The following is a 14,193-nucleotide window of genomic DNA, read 5'->3' as shown; positions in this document are numbered from 1 at the left end:
GAAGATAGAGAGTACAATCATGCACTGTTAAGCTTTAAGTTCTTAATCTTTCTCAGTATATCTCTCTCACCTCAGAGTTGCTTTTAAAACAACCTTTCTACTCCAAACCTCTCAAACTCTTCAAAACAGGATGAAAGTTCTCCTTCCCCCTTTTTCATTCCTTCTCCTTCTGTTGCTCTTTTCTGTCCCATAAGGAGTCCTCTGCCCTTGCCAGTGTAAATTCCCCCCACCTGTGCTCCTCCACTCTTTCCTCTCACACACTGCAGACTTGGGTTTGCAGAAGGCAGGGGAATCATCAGATGAAATAGGAAGGGGAAATATCAAAGGACATAAAGAAAGGAAGAGGCTGTGAATACAGGTGTTCAAACATTTATTAAAGATGTATGTTTAATTCATCTTTGCAGTGACCCCCAGAGGTACGTGATCCCTTTACACATATGAGAAGGTTGGGTTAAGAGGTTCAGTGATGTGACCAGTAACTGGGAGAGTCAGAGTACAGATCCAAGATGCTGTGACCTCAAAACCCATACCCTTGACTATGGTTTGATAGTGATTTTTCTGGGAAGGAGTGAACAGTATAAGGCATCTAGATTCCTTCTCAGGTAGTTGAGCTATGGACTAGGACTTTACTTCACTTCTTTCCAGATTTAAAAAGCAACAATGGCCAGAACTATGAGCAGAGAGGCCAAGGACTGGAGCGGAAGCAAGGTGGGTGGCTGTGGGAGGTAGATGTTAGGTGGAATTGCTGTAGCTAGCAATCTATTCTCCTCCTATTACCTAAACGACAAATATAGGGCAATTGGAGACTAGATTTTTTTCTAAATCTCATTTGCTTGTGGAAATCAAGCTTTTAGTGTAGCGTTAGGTCCCCTAATCCAGGGCCCAGAAACACCTACAGGGAACTGGCATTATTCATTGTGATGACCAGGCTGTAATAACAAAATTCGTAAAGTAATAATTGTTGTCTATTAAAGTGACTGTTGGGAGAGTTTTTCTGCTATATTTTGTACAACAATGGAGTTAACACAGGGACTCATGAACCCTTATGAATCATCTACTTGGGAGAAGGAGTGAGAAAATAACTCAGGTAAAGGGAAATTAATAACTTTAAAATCCTATAATCAAGGGGTTATACAATTATGTAATCAAGGGATCAAGTCAATCCCTTGATTATATAGTTTACCAAGAAATTAGTTGGAATGTTTTGTTTTGATATAAGAAATAATTTAAAGATCAGAAAGCAGAAGTGAGGAAAAAACAGGCCCATTGGGCATAGAGACATGAATATCAGGATCTGTTGGCATCCAGGCTGGCAGCGCTCACATTCAGTGATGTGCTAGTGGTGTGGAGGAGTAAAATCTCCAGGTTTACAGTTGGCACTCCATACTCCAGGATAACAAAGGTTACCATGGTGGACGTGGGCTACAAAGAGGTCAGTAAAAGCCATGTGAGTATGAAAAATGGTGAATGGTGTGAAGTATGTATCTAGAAGAAATCGTCTAAATTTCATAAAGTTATATCTGCTTTAAAAACTGTCTGTAAATGGCCATTCGATCCAGCAGTCCCATTACTGGATATATACCTAAAGGGAAGAAATCACTATGTCAAAAAGATACCTGCATTTGTGTGTGTATTGTGGCGCTATTCACAATAGCAAAGATATGGAATCAACCTAAGTGGCCATCCATAGAGGACTGGGTTTTTAAAATGTGGTATATATATGCCATGGAATGCCTACTCAGTCATAAAAAAGAATGAATCATGTCTTTCGCAGCAACATAAATGGAACTGGAGGCCATTATCTTAAGTGAAGTCACTCAGAAACAGAAAGTCAAAACTGCATGTCCTCACTTATTAGCGGGAGCTAAACAATGGGTACACATGGAATAACAGACATTGGAGACTCCAAAAGATGAGAAATGGGGAGGGGGAGTGAAGGTTAAAAAATTACCTATTGGGTGCAATGTTCACTATTTGTGTGATGGGTACATTAAAAGCCCAGACTTCACCACTGTGCAATATATGCATGTAAGAAATTTGCACTTGTACCCTTGAAATATATCCAAAATTTTTGAAAAGAGTTATAACTATCTATATAGTAAAGTGAGGTATGAACAAAGAGATTAATAAAAATTCTGAACCGTAGATCATGCGTTAAAAGTTGCAAGCTAGGAAAGGGATTTAAGTGTGAATAGTTATACAAAGACATCTAAGTCATGTGTTAGGATAACCAAAGAGAGTGGCTACTTTGTTCTTCCTGCTCATTATTTTCCCATTATTTCCTTTTCCTACAGTGAGAGAGGGAGAATGAGAATATATAAGTGTGTATGCATGCATGCATACATCTGTGTGTATGTATAAAACTGCATAACAGGCCGGGCACAGTGGCTCATGCCTGTAATCCAAGCACTTTCGGAGGCTGAGACGGGTGAATCACCTGAGGTCAGGAATTAGAGATCAGCCTGGCCAACATGGCAAAACCCCATCTCTACTAAAAATATAAAAATTAGCTGGGCGTGGTGGCACGCGCCTGTAATCTCAGCTACTTGGGAGACTGAGGCAGGAGAATCACTTGAACCCTGGGGGACAGAGGTTGCAGTGAGCCAAGATCACACCACTTCACTCCAGCCTGGGCAAAAGAGCGAGACTTGTCTAAACAAACAAACAAACAAAAAATACGTAACAATCTTATACTGACCTACATTCCCATGGCCATACCCTGGATCTTGTCAATACTCAAAGCAACTTCATCTGTAAAATCTTAAACTCCAAATATCTCATTCTCAGATGAGAATGTCTTATTTTCACCCTTTTCCTATGCTTTGGTCCCACCAAAACTGTTTTCCTGCATTGTTGAGGCCTCACTTCCTAATTCTCCCAGTGATCAGTAGCCTCCTGTTTTCACTTCCCTTCCGGCCCAGCACGAACCATATGGCTGTTCAAATGAATCACACTCCTATAATCTATTTCCTCTGTCTTATGCCTAGGATATTGAACAATGCTGGAGAAAAAGAATAATACAAAACTCCCAAGGCATGAGCCCCTCCAAACTTCCCTGTTTCCCTCATGCAGAACAGAATCTTCCTTTCTCTTTAATCTCAGAAGATTGATCCTGTCTTGTTGCTTCCTGTTTGTCAAAAACATTGTATCTTATTAGTGAATTTTGCAATTTAGGCAATTACTCTAGATACAGTATGAATAGTTAATCAGGGGACAAGACAGGGTGCAGGGACAGTGGGAAGGTGTTGTGGGCTTTACTGGGGTGAATGACAACAGCAATAAAGAGAAGTGAATGACTTTGAAAGATGTGTAGGCAGCTGAATCACAAGAATATGATAATAGGTTGGATGCAGCATAGGGGAAATGAGGGTGGGAGTGAGTGTGAGGCACGCAGATTTCCGTCTTGAACAACTAAGTGATAACATCTATTATGGATACAGGAAAATACTTGGAAAGAGATTCATGTTTATATAGAAAAAGTAAAAAATTTCATTTGGAATCTATTAAGCTTGAGGTGGCTGTGAGACTTCCAAGTGGAGATGGCTAAGAAGTGTTGGATATGAAGTGTTCCAATCCAAAGAAGGTTCTGGGGTGGAGACAGAAATTTAGAAGATGGTTCCATATGAATGCCATTTGAATTCAGGTAGTGAAAGATGTCATCTAGGGAGGGAGAACAGAATGAAAACAGAAGAGGAATTTGTTCTGATGAACTCCAACAATTTTTTTTGGGAGAAACAAAGAGCCATGGATGAAGATTGAGAAGATGAGAATGAATGGATGCGAGGAAAAGTCGGGGAGTAGGGGTAGAAAAAGCCAGTGGCGGTGAAGGAGGAAGTTGCCAGTTATATCAAATCCTGTTAAGGGGTCAAATAAGATGAGAACTCCTAAGTGTCCACTACTCTTAGCCACATGGAAGGAAGTTACCGACATCCTCTGAGAGGGTCACTTCAGAGGAGAGCTGAAGGCAGACAGCAGCCTGGAGTGAGTGGGATGGAATTTAAGACTGGAGATAGGAATTCCAGACAGCAACTCTTTAAAGAAATTTGGCTATGAAGGGAAGAAAATGAGGTCAAAGTGGTGTCTTTTTGTTTTGTTGATTTTTAATGTGTAAGACATGTGTTTAAATGATAATGGAATCATTAGAAAGGAAGAGGTGAAAGCTAAAGTAGAAGAGAAACAGGGAGTATTTGGTAGTAAAATGTCCTAAGAAGAAGAAGAATGAATGAAGAATACAAGTGGACTGTGGGCCTGGGATAGGAGAGAGCCATTATAACTGGAAGGTAGGATAAAAAGATCTGCTAAGATGCTGGCATGATTGCCGTTTTAGGTAGAGTAGTTTCTGTCTAATGGCTTCTATTGAGTTTATGAAGGAGACTTTATTGGTCATCTTCTGGAAGTGGTGGTTAAAAGGAAGAACTGGAGATTGAAGAAGAAGGAAGATTTAAAATAGGCATTGAAAAGGGAAAGTAACCTAATGAGAGGGACACAAATTTCTATTGCTGGGCAGTGAATGAGAATCCAGTTGAGGTTGAACTGATAGTGGATTGATTTGCCTTGTTGACATATGGTCTCCCACAGGACTCAGTTATTGGTGAAGGCACAGGGAAGAACAGAGTTGGATTTATGGACAGTTAATGGTTTTCCTGGAGGGATGTTGTAAGGAGGTTTAAGAAACTGATAAGAGAATGATCCAAAAGATGGACTATGCAATCTAAGCCGGTTATGGAGGAAGCAAAGACAGAAGACGGTTAAAGAAAAAGTATGTGAGCCTATGGACAAGAGATCATGATGAGAACAAACAAGTAAGATGGTTGCATAGCCAAATTGTGGGAGGAGACATTGTGGTCAGAGAGTTTGGAGGTCAGACTGTTGACAGTGATGAAAAATCAGGGCCCAGGTGAGACCCTGAAGGTGGAAGGTTGAAGTGTGAAGATCAGTGACAATGGGATGTCAAGGAACTGAGAGGACAGACATCCTTCAGTCCCCCAATTTGAACATGATATTCTCATATACAACCTTCTAAATGCTTTGCATTGTCCCTTTCTTATTGAATCTCACTGAGACGGCCAGGTGGAAAGGGGTCCCCAGAGAAACTTCAAACAGCCTGTGCACTGGGAGGAATGCGCACTGGGGTGGAGGAATGCGCACTGGGGTAGAGGAATGTGCACCGGGGTGGAGGAATGTGCACTGGGTGGAGGAATGCGCACTGGGAGGAATGTGCACCGGGGTAGAGGAATGTGCACCGGGGTGGAGGAATGTGCACTGGGTGGAGGAATGCACACTGGGAGGAATGCGCACTGGGAGGAATGCGCACTGGGGTGGAGGAATGCGCACTGGGGTAGAGGAATGTGTACCGGGGTGGAGGAATGTGCACTGGGTGGAGGAATGCACACTGGGAGGAATGCGCACTGGGAGGAATGCGCACTGGGGTAGAGGAATGTGCACCGGGGTGGAGGAATGTGCACTGGGTGGAGGAATGCGCACTGGGAGGAATGTGCACTGGGAGGAATGTGCACTGGGAGGAATGCGCACTGGGGTGGAGGAATGCGCACTGGGAGAAATGCGCACTGGGAGGAATGCGCACCGGGGTGGAGGAATGCGCACCGGGGTGGAGGAATGTGCACCGCGGTGGAGGAATGCGCACTGGGAGGAATGCACACTGGGAGGAAAGTGTACTGGGAGGAATGTACAATGGGAGGAATGTGCACTGGGGTGGAGGAATGCACACAGGGAGGAATGTTCACTGGGAGGAATGCGCACTGGGAGGAATGTGCACTGGGGTGGAGGAGTGTGCACTGGGAGGAATGTGCACTGGGGTGGAGGAGTGTGCACTGGGAGGAATGTGCACTGGGGTGGAGGAATGCGCACTGGGAGGAATGTGCACTGGGGTGGAGGAGTGTGCACTGGGAGGAATGTGCACTGGGGTGGAGGAATGCGCACTGGGAGAAATGTGCACTGGGGTGGAGGAATGCACACTGGGAGAAATGGGCACTGGGGTGGGGGAATGTGCACTGAGGTGGAGCCACAGAAGTACGTGATGTTTGCAGCAGGCAGGAGCCTGGCCCTCCTCATCCCAGGTGATACCTGGGATTCAATCTGCGAGGCAGGAAGCACACCCACAAGGACTCTGGCTTTGCGGAGAGTCCCTGTTTCCCTTTTTCCCCCATTTTGCCCAATAAATTCCATTTTTCTCCCCCTTCAAATTGTCTGTGAGCCTAATTTTTCATGGCCTTGTAAAAAGGACCCTGTCTTTAGCTGAACTGAGAAGAGAGTCCTACAGCATCATTAATCCATCTGGAATTGATATTTATGTGTAATGTCAGATTACCGTTTTAATTTTCTTCTATTTGGATAAGCAGTTGTTCTGGGGCCATTTATTGAAGTTATTTCATCCCAAATATCCCTTGAATATGTTCCTTCCTCACTATCCTTACCTTTTATTCCATCCTGTCACCTCTACATGAAGTAATACAGTACTTCCACCTCTTTTCCCTACAGTCTATATTCTGTAATTTGCTGTAAATGTTACCTTTCTAAAATACAAATATGACCTTGTCACTCCCCTGATTAAAGTGCTTAAATAACTTCTTTTTGTTACCTATAGAGTAAAAGCCACACCCTAAGCCTGGTATATGTAAAACATCTCACAGTATTTTTCTTTATAAGATTTCTTTGCTTATCAAATCATCCTCATATTTTGGCATGATCTACATTTGCACTCAAATGCTATGGGGTAGAAAAATATGTGATTCAAATTTACTTTTAAAAACTCTTTTACCAAGACCATTAATTAGAATCATAATTTCTAGATATTAAATGTTCTAATTCATTTGTCTTCTATGCATTAGATACTGTACATTTTTTAAGCACTTAGAATCTAAAGAAGGACAGAAAGCATTAAGCCAATTATCTTATGAAAAGGAAAAAATACATATAGCGACAGACATTTGAGTAAACTGCTACTGACAGCCTGATGAGGAATAAATGGCATTTAGTTTGATGGAAATCTTGGAGGCTTCGTGGAAAAGTTGGCTAGGTCTGTTTTGAAAGATGGATAAAACTTACCAAGCCAGAGAAGGGGATGGGAAGGCATTTTAGATGGGGGATAGCATCAATAAAGTCAAGAGAAGTAGGAGAGTGTGATCTTGGAGAAGAAGAGAAAGATGAGTAGCTGGAAATGCATTGAGGTCAGAGTGCACAAACCCTTCAAGGACCAGTTAATAGATCCGCTCTAGTTAGTTGGCACTGGAAGTCACTGAAAGTCCCTACTAAGTGACTGATATAATGAGGTTATGACATGATCAGGTGGATTGGGACTCAGAGAGATGAATCTTATCGGATGCCCTGCTAGTCTAAGCATGGTGTGCTGTTGGCTTGTTCTGAGAGATGGAAAAGCCAGAAAGGATGCAAGAAAAATTTCAGAAGCAGAACCTCAAAATAGCAGTTAGATACCCAGAGAAAGTGGGGAGGAAGGAGTCTAATTCAGCTCCAGAAAGGTAAGAAGTGCATGAGGAATTCCTGCATCTGATTAAGCACTGTTTATATTCACATTTGCTTAAATGGAATTTCTTATGCTTTTTTGGAGGCTTTAAAAAATATTTACTACTGAAAATTATTTTCATAGCCTAACTTTATGTCTTTAGATTAATGTTTTTATTCTTGTGTCTCTTCTCCTCCTCCTTGTGTGTGACAGCTTCTGCTGGATATGGTTGGGTCCCCTGACCAGGATCTCCAGGAAGCTGCAGCTGGTTGTATATCCAATATCCGCAGGCTGGCTCTTGCTACAGAGAAGGCCAGATACACTTGAAATTTAAATGGACATTACAAGCCATCAAATTCTACATGACACAGGACATGTCACTCCCATGGCCAGGAAGCCTACATTGGGAAACATTTATAAGCAAACCCTTTCAACCGTCGAAATGAAAACGCATAAATCAAAAATGCACAGAATGTTTTTCATCTGAAAATTGCCTGGAGACTTTTGTTTCCATTTAATGTTTTAGGGATATGACATGTAGTAAGATGGAAAGCCAATAAACCTCTGATAAGTTTCTAAGAATTTGAGAATATACGTATACAGTATATATAGAGTTCAGTGATGCTTTTGTATTTGTGGTGATTGTAATAAAGGATATGACCCTCCCAATGTGCAGTTTCATGGTTGTTCATGAACGTCTCTACAGCTGCCTTTCTGCTAAACCAATCTAACTGTCCTGTCATTACGGCTTTGTCTGTTTGATCACTTGCAACCCACGGGAGAGTTCCGAGGAGATGTGCTGATTTCACAAACTGTTATTAAATAGAATTTAGCGTCAAGCAGCTGGACTTACAGAGATCATCCTAAGGTCATCCCAAATTTCTCCTAAATACTAGCAAACATCTGAAAGGACAACGTGTAACTGTCACTGTACCAGATCATGCAAATCACAAGAACATAAGCAATGAGTTTTGTTGTTTTACACTTGGACTTACAGAGCATAAACAATTATATGTTTTATTTCTCACAGAGATTTAATTGATACTGAAAGAAATTAATTGATACTGATGTAAGGATAATACGACTTCACATAAAATTGCTTTGAATTTCTGAACTTGTTTTCAGCACACGAAGTACTTTTTAAAAAGTGGCTACAAAAAAATAATGGCATTTTATCAGGTTATAGAAACATTAGAACCCACTTAGAAGAATCACATATGTAAGCTCGGTGTGCTGAAATGTTTGGGAACTCACTGTCCCTAGTATCGTAACACTCGCCAGAAAAATTGCTTTGTATTCATCAGCACCATAAACTGACAATCTCAGTTAATGCTTTAAAAAAGCAATCAAGGAGGTTTTATTGAAAAATATTAGATACTGGATATGTGTGTCATCATTTAAAGATCATAAACTTAATTGAATTAAATGTAAATTATTTGTATGAAATGAAAAGCCTGTACAGGATGAAAATCATATGAGGGATAGATACTCCGATAAAAAGATAAAGCCCTTCTGAGAATGTTAAGGTTTAATAAAACACTAATTCATTGTCATGACTTTTCAAAGGAGGTTCTAAAAAAGGATAATGCGAAGAACAAGAACATGGTATTAATGCAAACTAAAAATTGAAATGTAAATAATAGAGGAAATCCCTTAATTTTCAACAGCAGAGATTTCTAATGTTAAAGTCACTGTTTAGCTTTGTTTCATTAGGCATTAAAAATACTTCTAGAAGCCTTGGATTATGACAGCGACAGGAAAAGAATAAACACATTGCTGTTGTAATATTATTAGAGGAAATTTCTACCATTGTTCTCAGATTTTAAAATGTTCTTGAATCAGTAGTGGTCCCGGGAGTGAGAAACACAGCAGGTAAAACAACAAAAAGAACCGTATGAATGTTGGAAAGGAAGGGTCGTTTCTTTACCATGTGCTCGCTTGGAGCAAAACTTGGGGCTTCTGTTTTTATGGTTAATAAATGCATAAAAGAAAGGTAACAGTGCCGTTTTAAAATAGACTAAGCACTTGGAAACAGAGAAAATTAGCATGAAGATTGTCTTGTATATTTCTAAGTAGGATTTTTTTTTTTTTTAATTCTTAAACACCAGAAATGTAGTAATTTCAGAGTAAACAAATGAGAAGTTGAAATTAAAGGTCCATTTTTGGCTTATTGTTGTGAAATGGCATCACAGAAAACTCTGGTCTTGCTAGAAAAATGTCAAAGCCAGTGGAAACACCCCCAGCTTTCAGGGAACACAGGTATAGATGATCGCTCCATTGTTTTGCTACCCCATACTGTGTGAGTACTCTTTTTCTTTTTCATTCATTTTTGTATGAGGGATTTTTTTGTTATATTTATTTTGTGCTATTTATGGCTGACAGTCTTAATTCTTTGTAAGTTTTGGGGGACAAGGTTCTTTTTTAGACTTTATTCCCCCGCCCAGGACATTGAGGGAATACAGTATGCTCTCTTAATAACTGATGGCTGCTACAGTTTGAGAGGGGTTTAAGGTGGAAAGAATTTTAAGCAGATATTCTTTGATGTTCTAGTCTCTTTAGTTTGCAAGGTTTCCTCCTAGAAATCCTTGCTTTGATCCTTCTGCTTTTTGCAGTCAATGTTCTTTTGCTAATATCAAGATGACTTGTACTGAAAATGACTTGTTTCTTACAAAAACTTTTCTAGCTTCTGAAAGTGAATGCGAGGATAGTTTTCGTAGGGCCTGGCATTGAAAAATCTGTTATTTTTGATAGAGTTTGATGTTACCATTATACATCCCTAAGGCATTTGCATGGAACTGAGAGACTATAATTAAAAATATTTAGAAAATTTATTGCTACTCAGGAGAGTAAGTATCTCAGTTGTTGATAAACAGATGATGACCAGAGCTGTAAGTAAATCCATCCTTCTTCTTTTACCTAGTGGGATTGGGTTAGCAAAAATAAAGAAACTTCTCCAGTCCAGATAATTTAAAGCATTTAATCTCGTTCCATGAAGATTTGGGAATGGAATAGTCTATGTCCATTCCTGTAACTCAGTGAAAACAACAAGAACACCCACTTATTTAAGAGCCTCACTGCTTCACATTCATTAAATGGCCCCCAGAAACCAATGGTCCCCATGAACTTAAGCGTAAACCGTGGAACTCTCTCTCTAAGTGAGAATGGAGTCGAAAGGAAACTAACTTTTATAAGACGCTACTCTATGCAAGCATCGTATTAGGTATTTTGTACTCATTATATCATTTAAAATACAGGAGAACTGATAAAACAGACACTCTCAGATCTGACTAGGGCCTACTTAAATGGGCACAATCATTTTGCAAGGTGAATTTGGCAATGCATACCCAAAGTGTTACAATTTTGTATACCTTTGTGCTATGTCCAAGGATTTATCTACAATGATGCTCAACACACCATTGCTTTATTTCAATTATGGTTCAATCACGCAATGAAAACATTATAGGATAATAAAATAGCTAATGACATAAAACACATTTCAGAATATATCGTTAAATTGAAAATCAGGTTCTGACATAGTATATACAGTATGAGCACATTTAAAAAATTATATACACATAGCTAAATAGTTACAATGAAAGAAAGAGCTGAGTTATCCACACGTATTCCTGAATACTGAAATAAAAATGATTTTTGTTTCCTCTTTTGCTCATCTGTGTGTTTTCTGATCTATTTCACAGTGAACATGAATTTCTGCTTTTTAAAGGGAAACCATTATCGATTAATTTTATCTTTTTATCATTTGGAAACTTCTAAACCAGACATTGTTCCTACTTTCTAGCACTAATTTTAAAAGAGAAGTTCTCAGTTTACAAATGGAATACACAACACACTTTTTGGAAATATAAGAAAAATAGCTTCAACATCTGAAACACCATAAAAATATTCTTAATCTACAAAATATGTATTTGCAATAGCCTTAACCCACAAATAATAGTGCTGCAGCATAACTGAAACGTGCTGAAGTAGCCCATGTGTAAATTCTGACTGTTTCCTTATTTGGTTTTTGTCCATTACAAGCAGCTGAATTCTACCTCAGGAGTATAGAAAACACACAAGTGATGTAACAATTCCGAAGATCATTAAAAGATTGCTTCATACAATGTTGTTTTGAGAAGGAAAGAATGATTTGGGCCCATTTATTTGTTTACTCCATCGTAGATGCCTAAGATGAAAAATATTGTGATTTACTAAGTCTCTTTATATATTTTGCCTGAATAAATCTAACAGAAGTACACTCTCAACCAAACTGTGCCAAACAATAAGTAAATATAGGACAGTTTTCTAGACTTCTGTTCTCTCTTAAAGCATTATGTTTTTCTCCTTTGTGCTATTTCTTTATGCTCTGATTGTTACATTAATTTCCCCTCATTCCAACATTTGTTTCTCTTCTTTTTTTCCCTCCACTCTAATCTCCATGTTTCCAGCTTCTACTTCCATTTTCTCTGACAAATGGTTATTACATTTTCTGGCTCTTAAAATATTTTATGCTTCAATTTCTATAAATGCAAGATATAAAGTTGATATTTCAATATGTTTCTGATGTATAATTGTCATGGCTGACTTGAAATCGTGTAACAGATGGAATCCTTATACTCTCAACCCATTATTTTCAAATTTTCAAGTAAAAGTGACTTATTCTTTATTTGCATCTGTCAAGACAAAAGGAAGCTTTTCTTTTGCCAGTTCTTGCCACTCTGATTTATTAGCTGATAAAAGACATCTTTTATAAATTACATAATTGCCCCATGATGTTCAGAGTTAAGATTTGTAGTTACAATTTAGAGTTATATCCTAATTTATTTTCATGATTGAAAGATACAGTCGTGCATATCAGTGTGGTTCTTATAGACTTGAAGACTCTATAGCTGGTTGGCTTTTCCACTGAGGAAGACTATACATACGTCAGAAAGGAAGTTCAGACAAAGGAGTATGGATAGTTCAATGCAACTCCTTTCTCACTATTGGGAAGAAAAAGAAAAAGCTGTTGTTTGCCATTAGATTAGTTACATGAGCAATTTCAAACCTAAATGTCTGTAAGCACCAGGCAAGTAATCTAAATGAGAGAAAATAGCTAGATTAAAAAATAATAATAATACTGATACAATTGCCAATTGACTTTTAGCCTCCATATCTGGGAGACAAAAGGGATGGGTGGAGACTATGGAGAACTGGAGAATACAGACAATTACTACTCACTGCTGGACAACCATTGCCAGATCTTGCAGTTATTCAGTAGAAATACATATTTTTTCATAGCCAATCTCCCACATTTTAAATATGGCAGCTGTATTTGTCTGCTAGAGCTGTCGTAAAAGTTAACCACAGACTGGGTGGCTTAAACCACAGCAATGTATTTTCTCACAGTTCTGGAGGCTGGAAGTCCAAGATCATGGGGCCAGCAGGTTGGTTTCTGGGGAGGCCTCTTTTCCTGGCTTGCAGACAGTTATCTCTTCGCTGTGTAAGAAGTTGGCAAATTAGGCATTTGAGGAGGTATAGTCATGCATTTGAAATGCCAGTAAGGTGGTGTAACTGTGCCACTTATGAGTGCCAAGATGACCAAAAAAATGACACTAACTCTCTTAAGTTCTACTGTGTGATGTTTAGATTGTGCTAAAAGGCAAATGTCAGTTTTCTGCAACTGCTGTGTGCAATTAAGCCCTTTTAGAGAGAAAAAGGGGCAGAAGACCTCTGAAAACGTTGTGTTTGAACTGTGAGAAAGATTTCTTGGGTGGGATGCTGCCATGACAATCTGCTCAATTTGCATTGTGGATGTAATTCATACTCACAAACAGGCCCGTGAAGATGGCGAGACTGGTTCTTTGACTGCTTGCAAATGCCACTGCCTGCTTCTGCATAGTCTTCCCCTCTCTCTCTATAACCCCTCCCTTCATTTGCAGAGAAACTGTAGCTCCAGCCGAACCTCATCTTGCTTTAAATGTTGTGCACACATGGGGAGAATCTCACGGTTAGCACCAGGTTTTGCTTTGAAGGAGATGTGTTGCTTTTTCAAGCTTTGATGATCGTTCCTAATCTTCAACTGCAAGGCGTAAAACATTAAGGGATCACCTTGATTATTTTGTCCTGTTTGAAGCAATAAACAGCTGCTAATGCTGATTTAAAACAGAAGACAAGCTAATGCATTGTAATCTGTGAGGTCAATTTATTTAGATTATTCTCTTAAACGGAACTAATTATGAGCTAAAACAACAAACTTGAAGGTGTAAAGGAAAGGAGGGTATTTGCTTTTCTGCCTATGAGTGTCATGAATGTGCAAGACAGATGTTGGAGACAGATGTGCTTTAACCAAGATGTGTGGCTGGTCTGCTTGGATTTCTAATGCAGAATCTGCTCATGGGCCTATAGGAGCCCGACTTTTCTTGCACTGTGCCTATATGAGGTTTCCCTTTCTTTTCTTTTCTTTTTTTTTTTTTTTTTTTTTTTTTTCCACCCAGGCTGGAGTGCAGTGGTGTGATCATGGCTCACTGCAACCCTGACCTCCCAGGCTCAAGCAATCCTTCCACCTCAGCCTCTTGAGTAGCTGGGATCACAGGCGTGCACCATCTCACCCAGGTAAATTTGTTTATTTTTAGTAGAGATGAGGTCTCGCTATGTTGCCCAGGCTGGTCTCGAACTCCTGGGCTCAAGGAGTCCTCCCTCCTTGGCCTCTCAGTTTTCCGTTTTTTTGGATAATA

General features: G+C 39.6%; 1 protein-coding gene across 7 annotated transcripts in view; it reads left to right on the top strand.

Annotated features, from left to right (window-relative positions):
- Positions 1-8,151, top strand: part of ODAD2 (outer dynein arm docking complex subunit 2) — a 194,785-nt gene extending 186,634 nt beyond the window's left edge. For all 7 annotated transcript variants that reach the window (XM_050804486.1, XM_050804488.1, XM_050804489.1 and 4 more), the window contains one exon: positions 7,694-8,151. In XM_050804486.1, the coding sequence (XP_050660443.1) occupies positions 7,694-7,814 (121 nt within the window). In that variant the 3' untranslated portion in view covers positions 7,815-8,151. The remainder of the gene's footprint in view (positions 1-7,693) is intronic.
- The last annotated feature ends 6,042 nt before the right edge of the window (positions 8,152-14,193 follow it).

The sequence above is a fragment of the Macaca thibetana genome, chromosome 9 (assembly GCF_024542745.1).
Source record: "Macaca thibetana thibetana isolate TM-01 chromosome 9, ASM2454274v1, whole genome shotgun sequence".
Taxonomy (NCBI): Eukaryota; Metazoa; Chordata; class Mammalia; order Primates; family Cercopithecidae; genus Macaca; species Macaca thibetana.
Note: the sequence above shows the minus strand (reverse complement) of the source record. Positions and strands in the feature narration are given on the sequence as shown.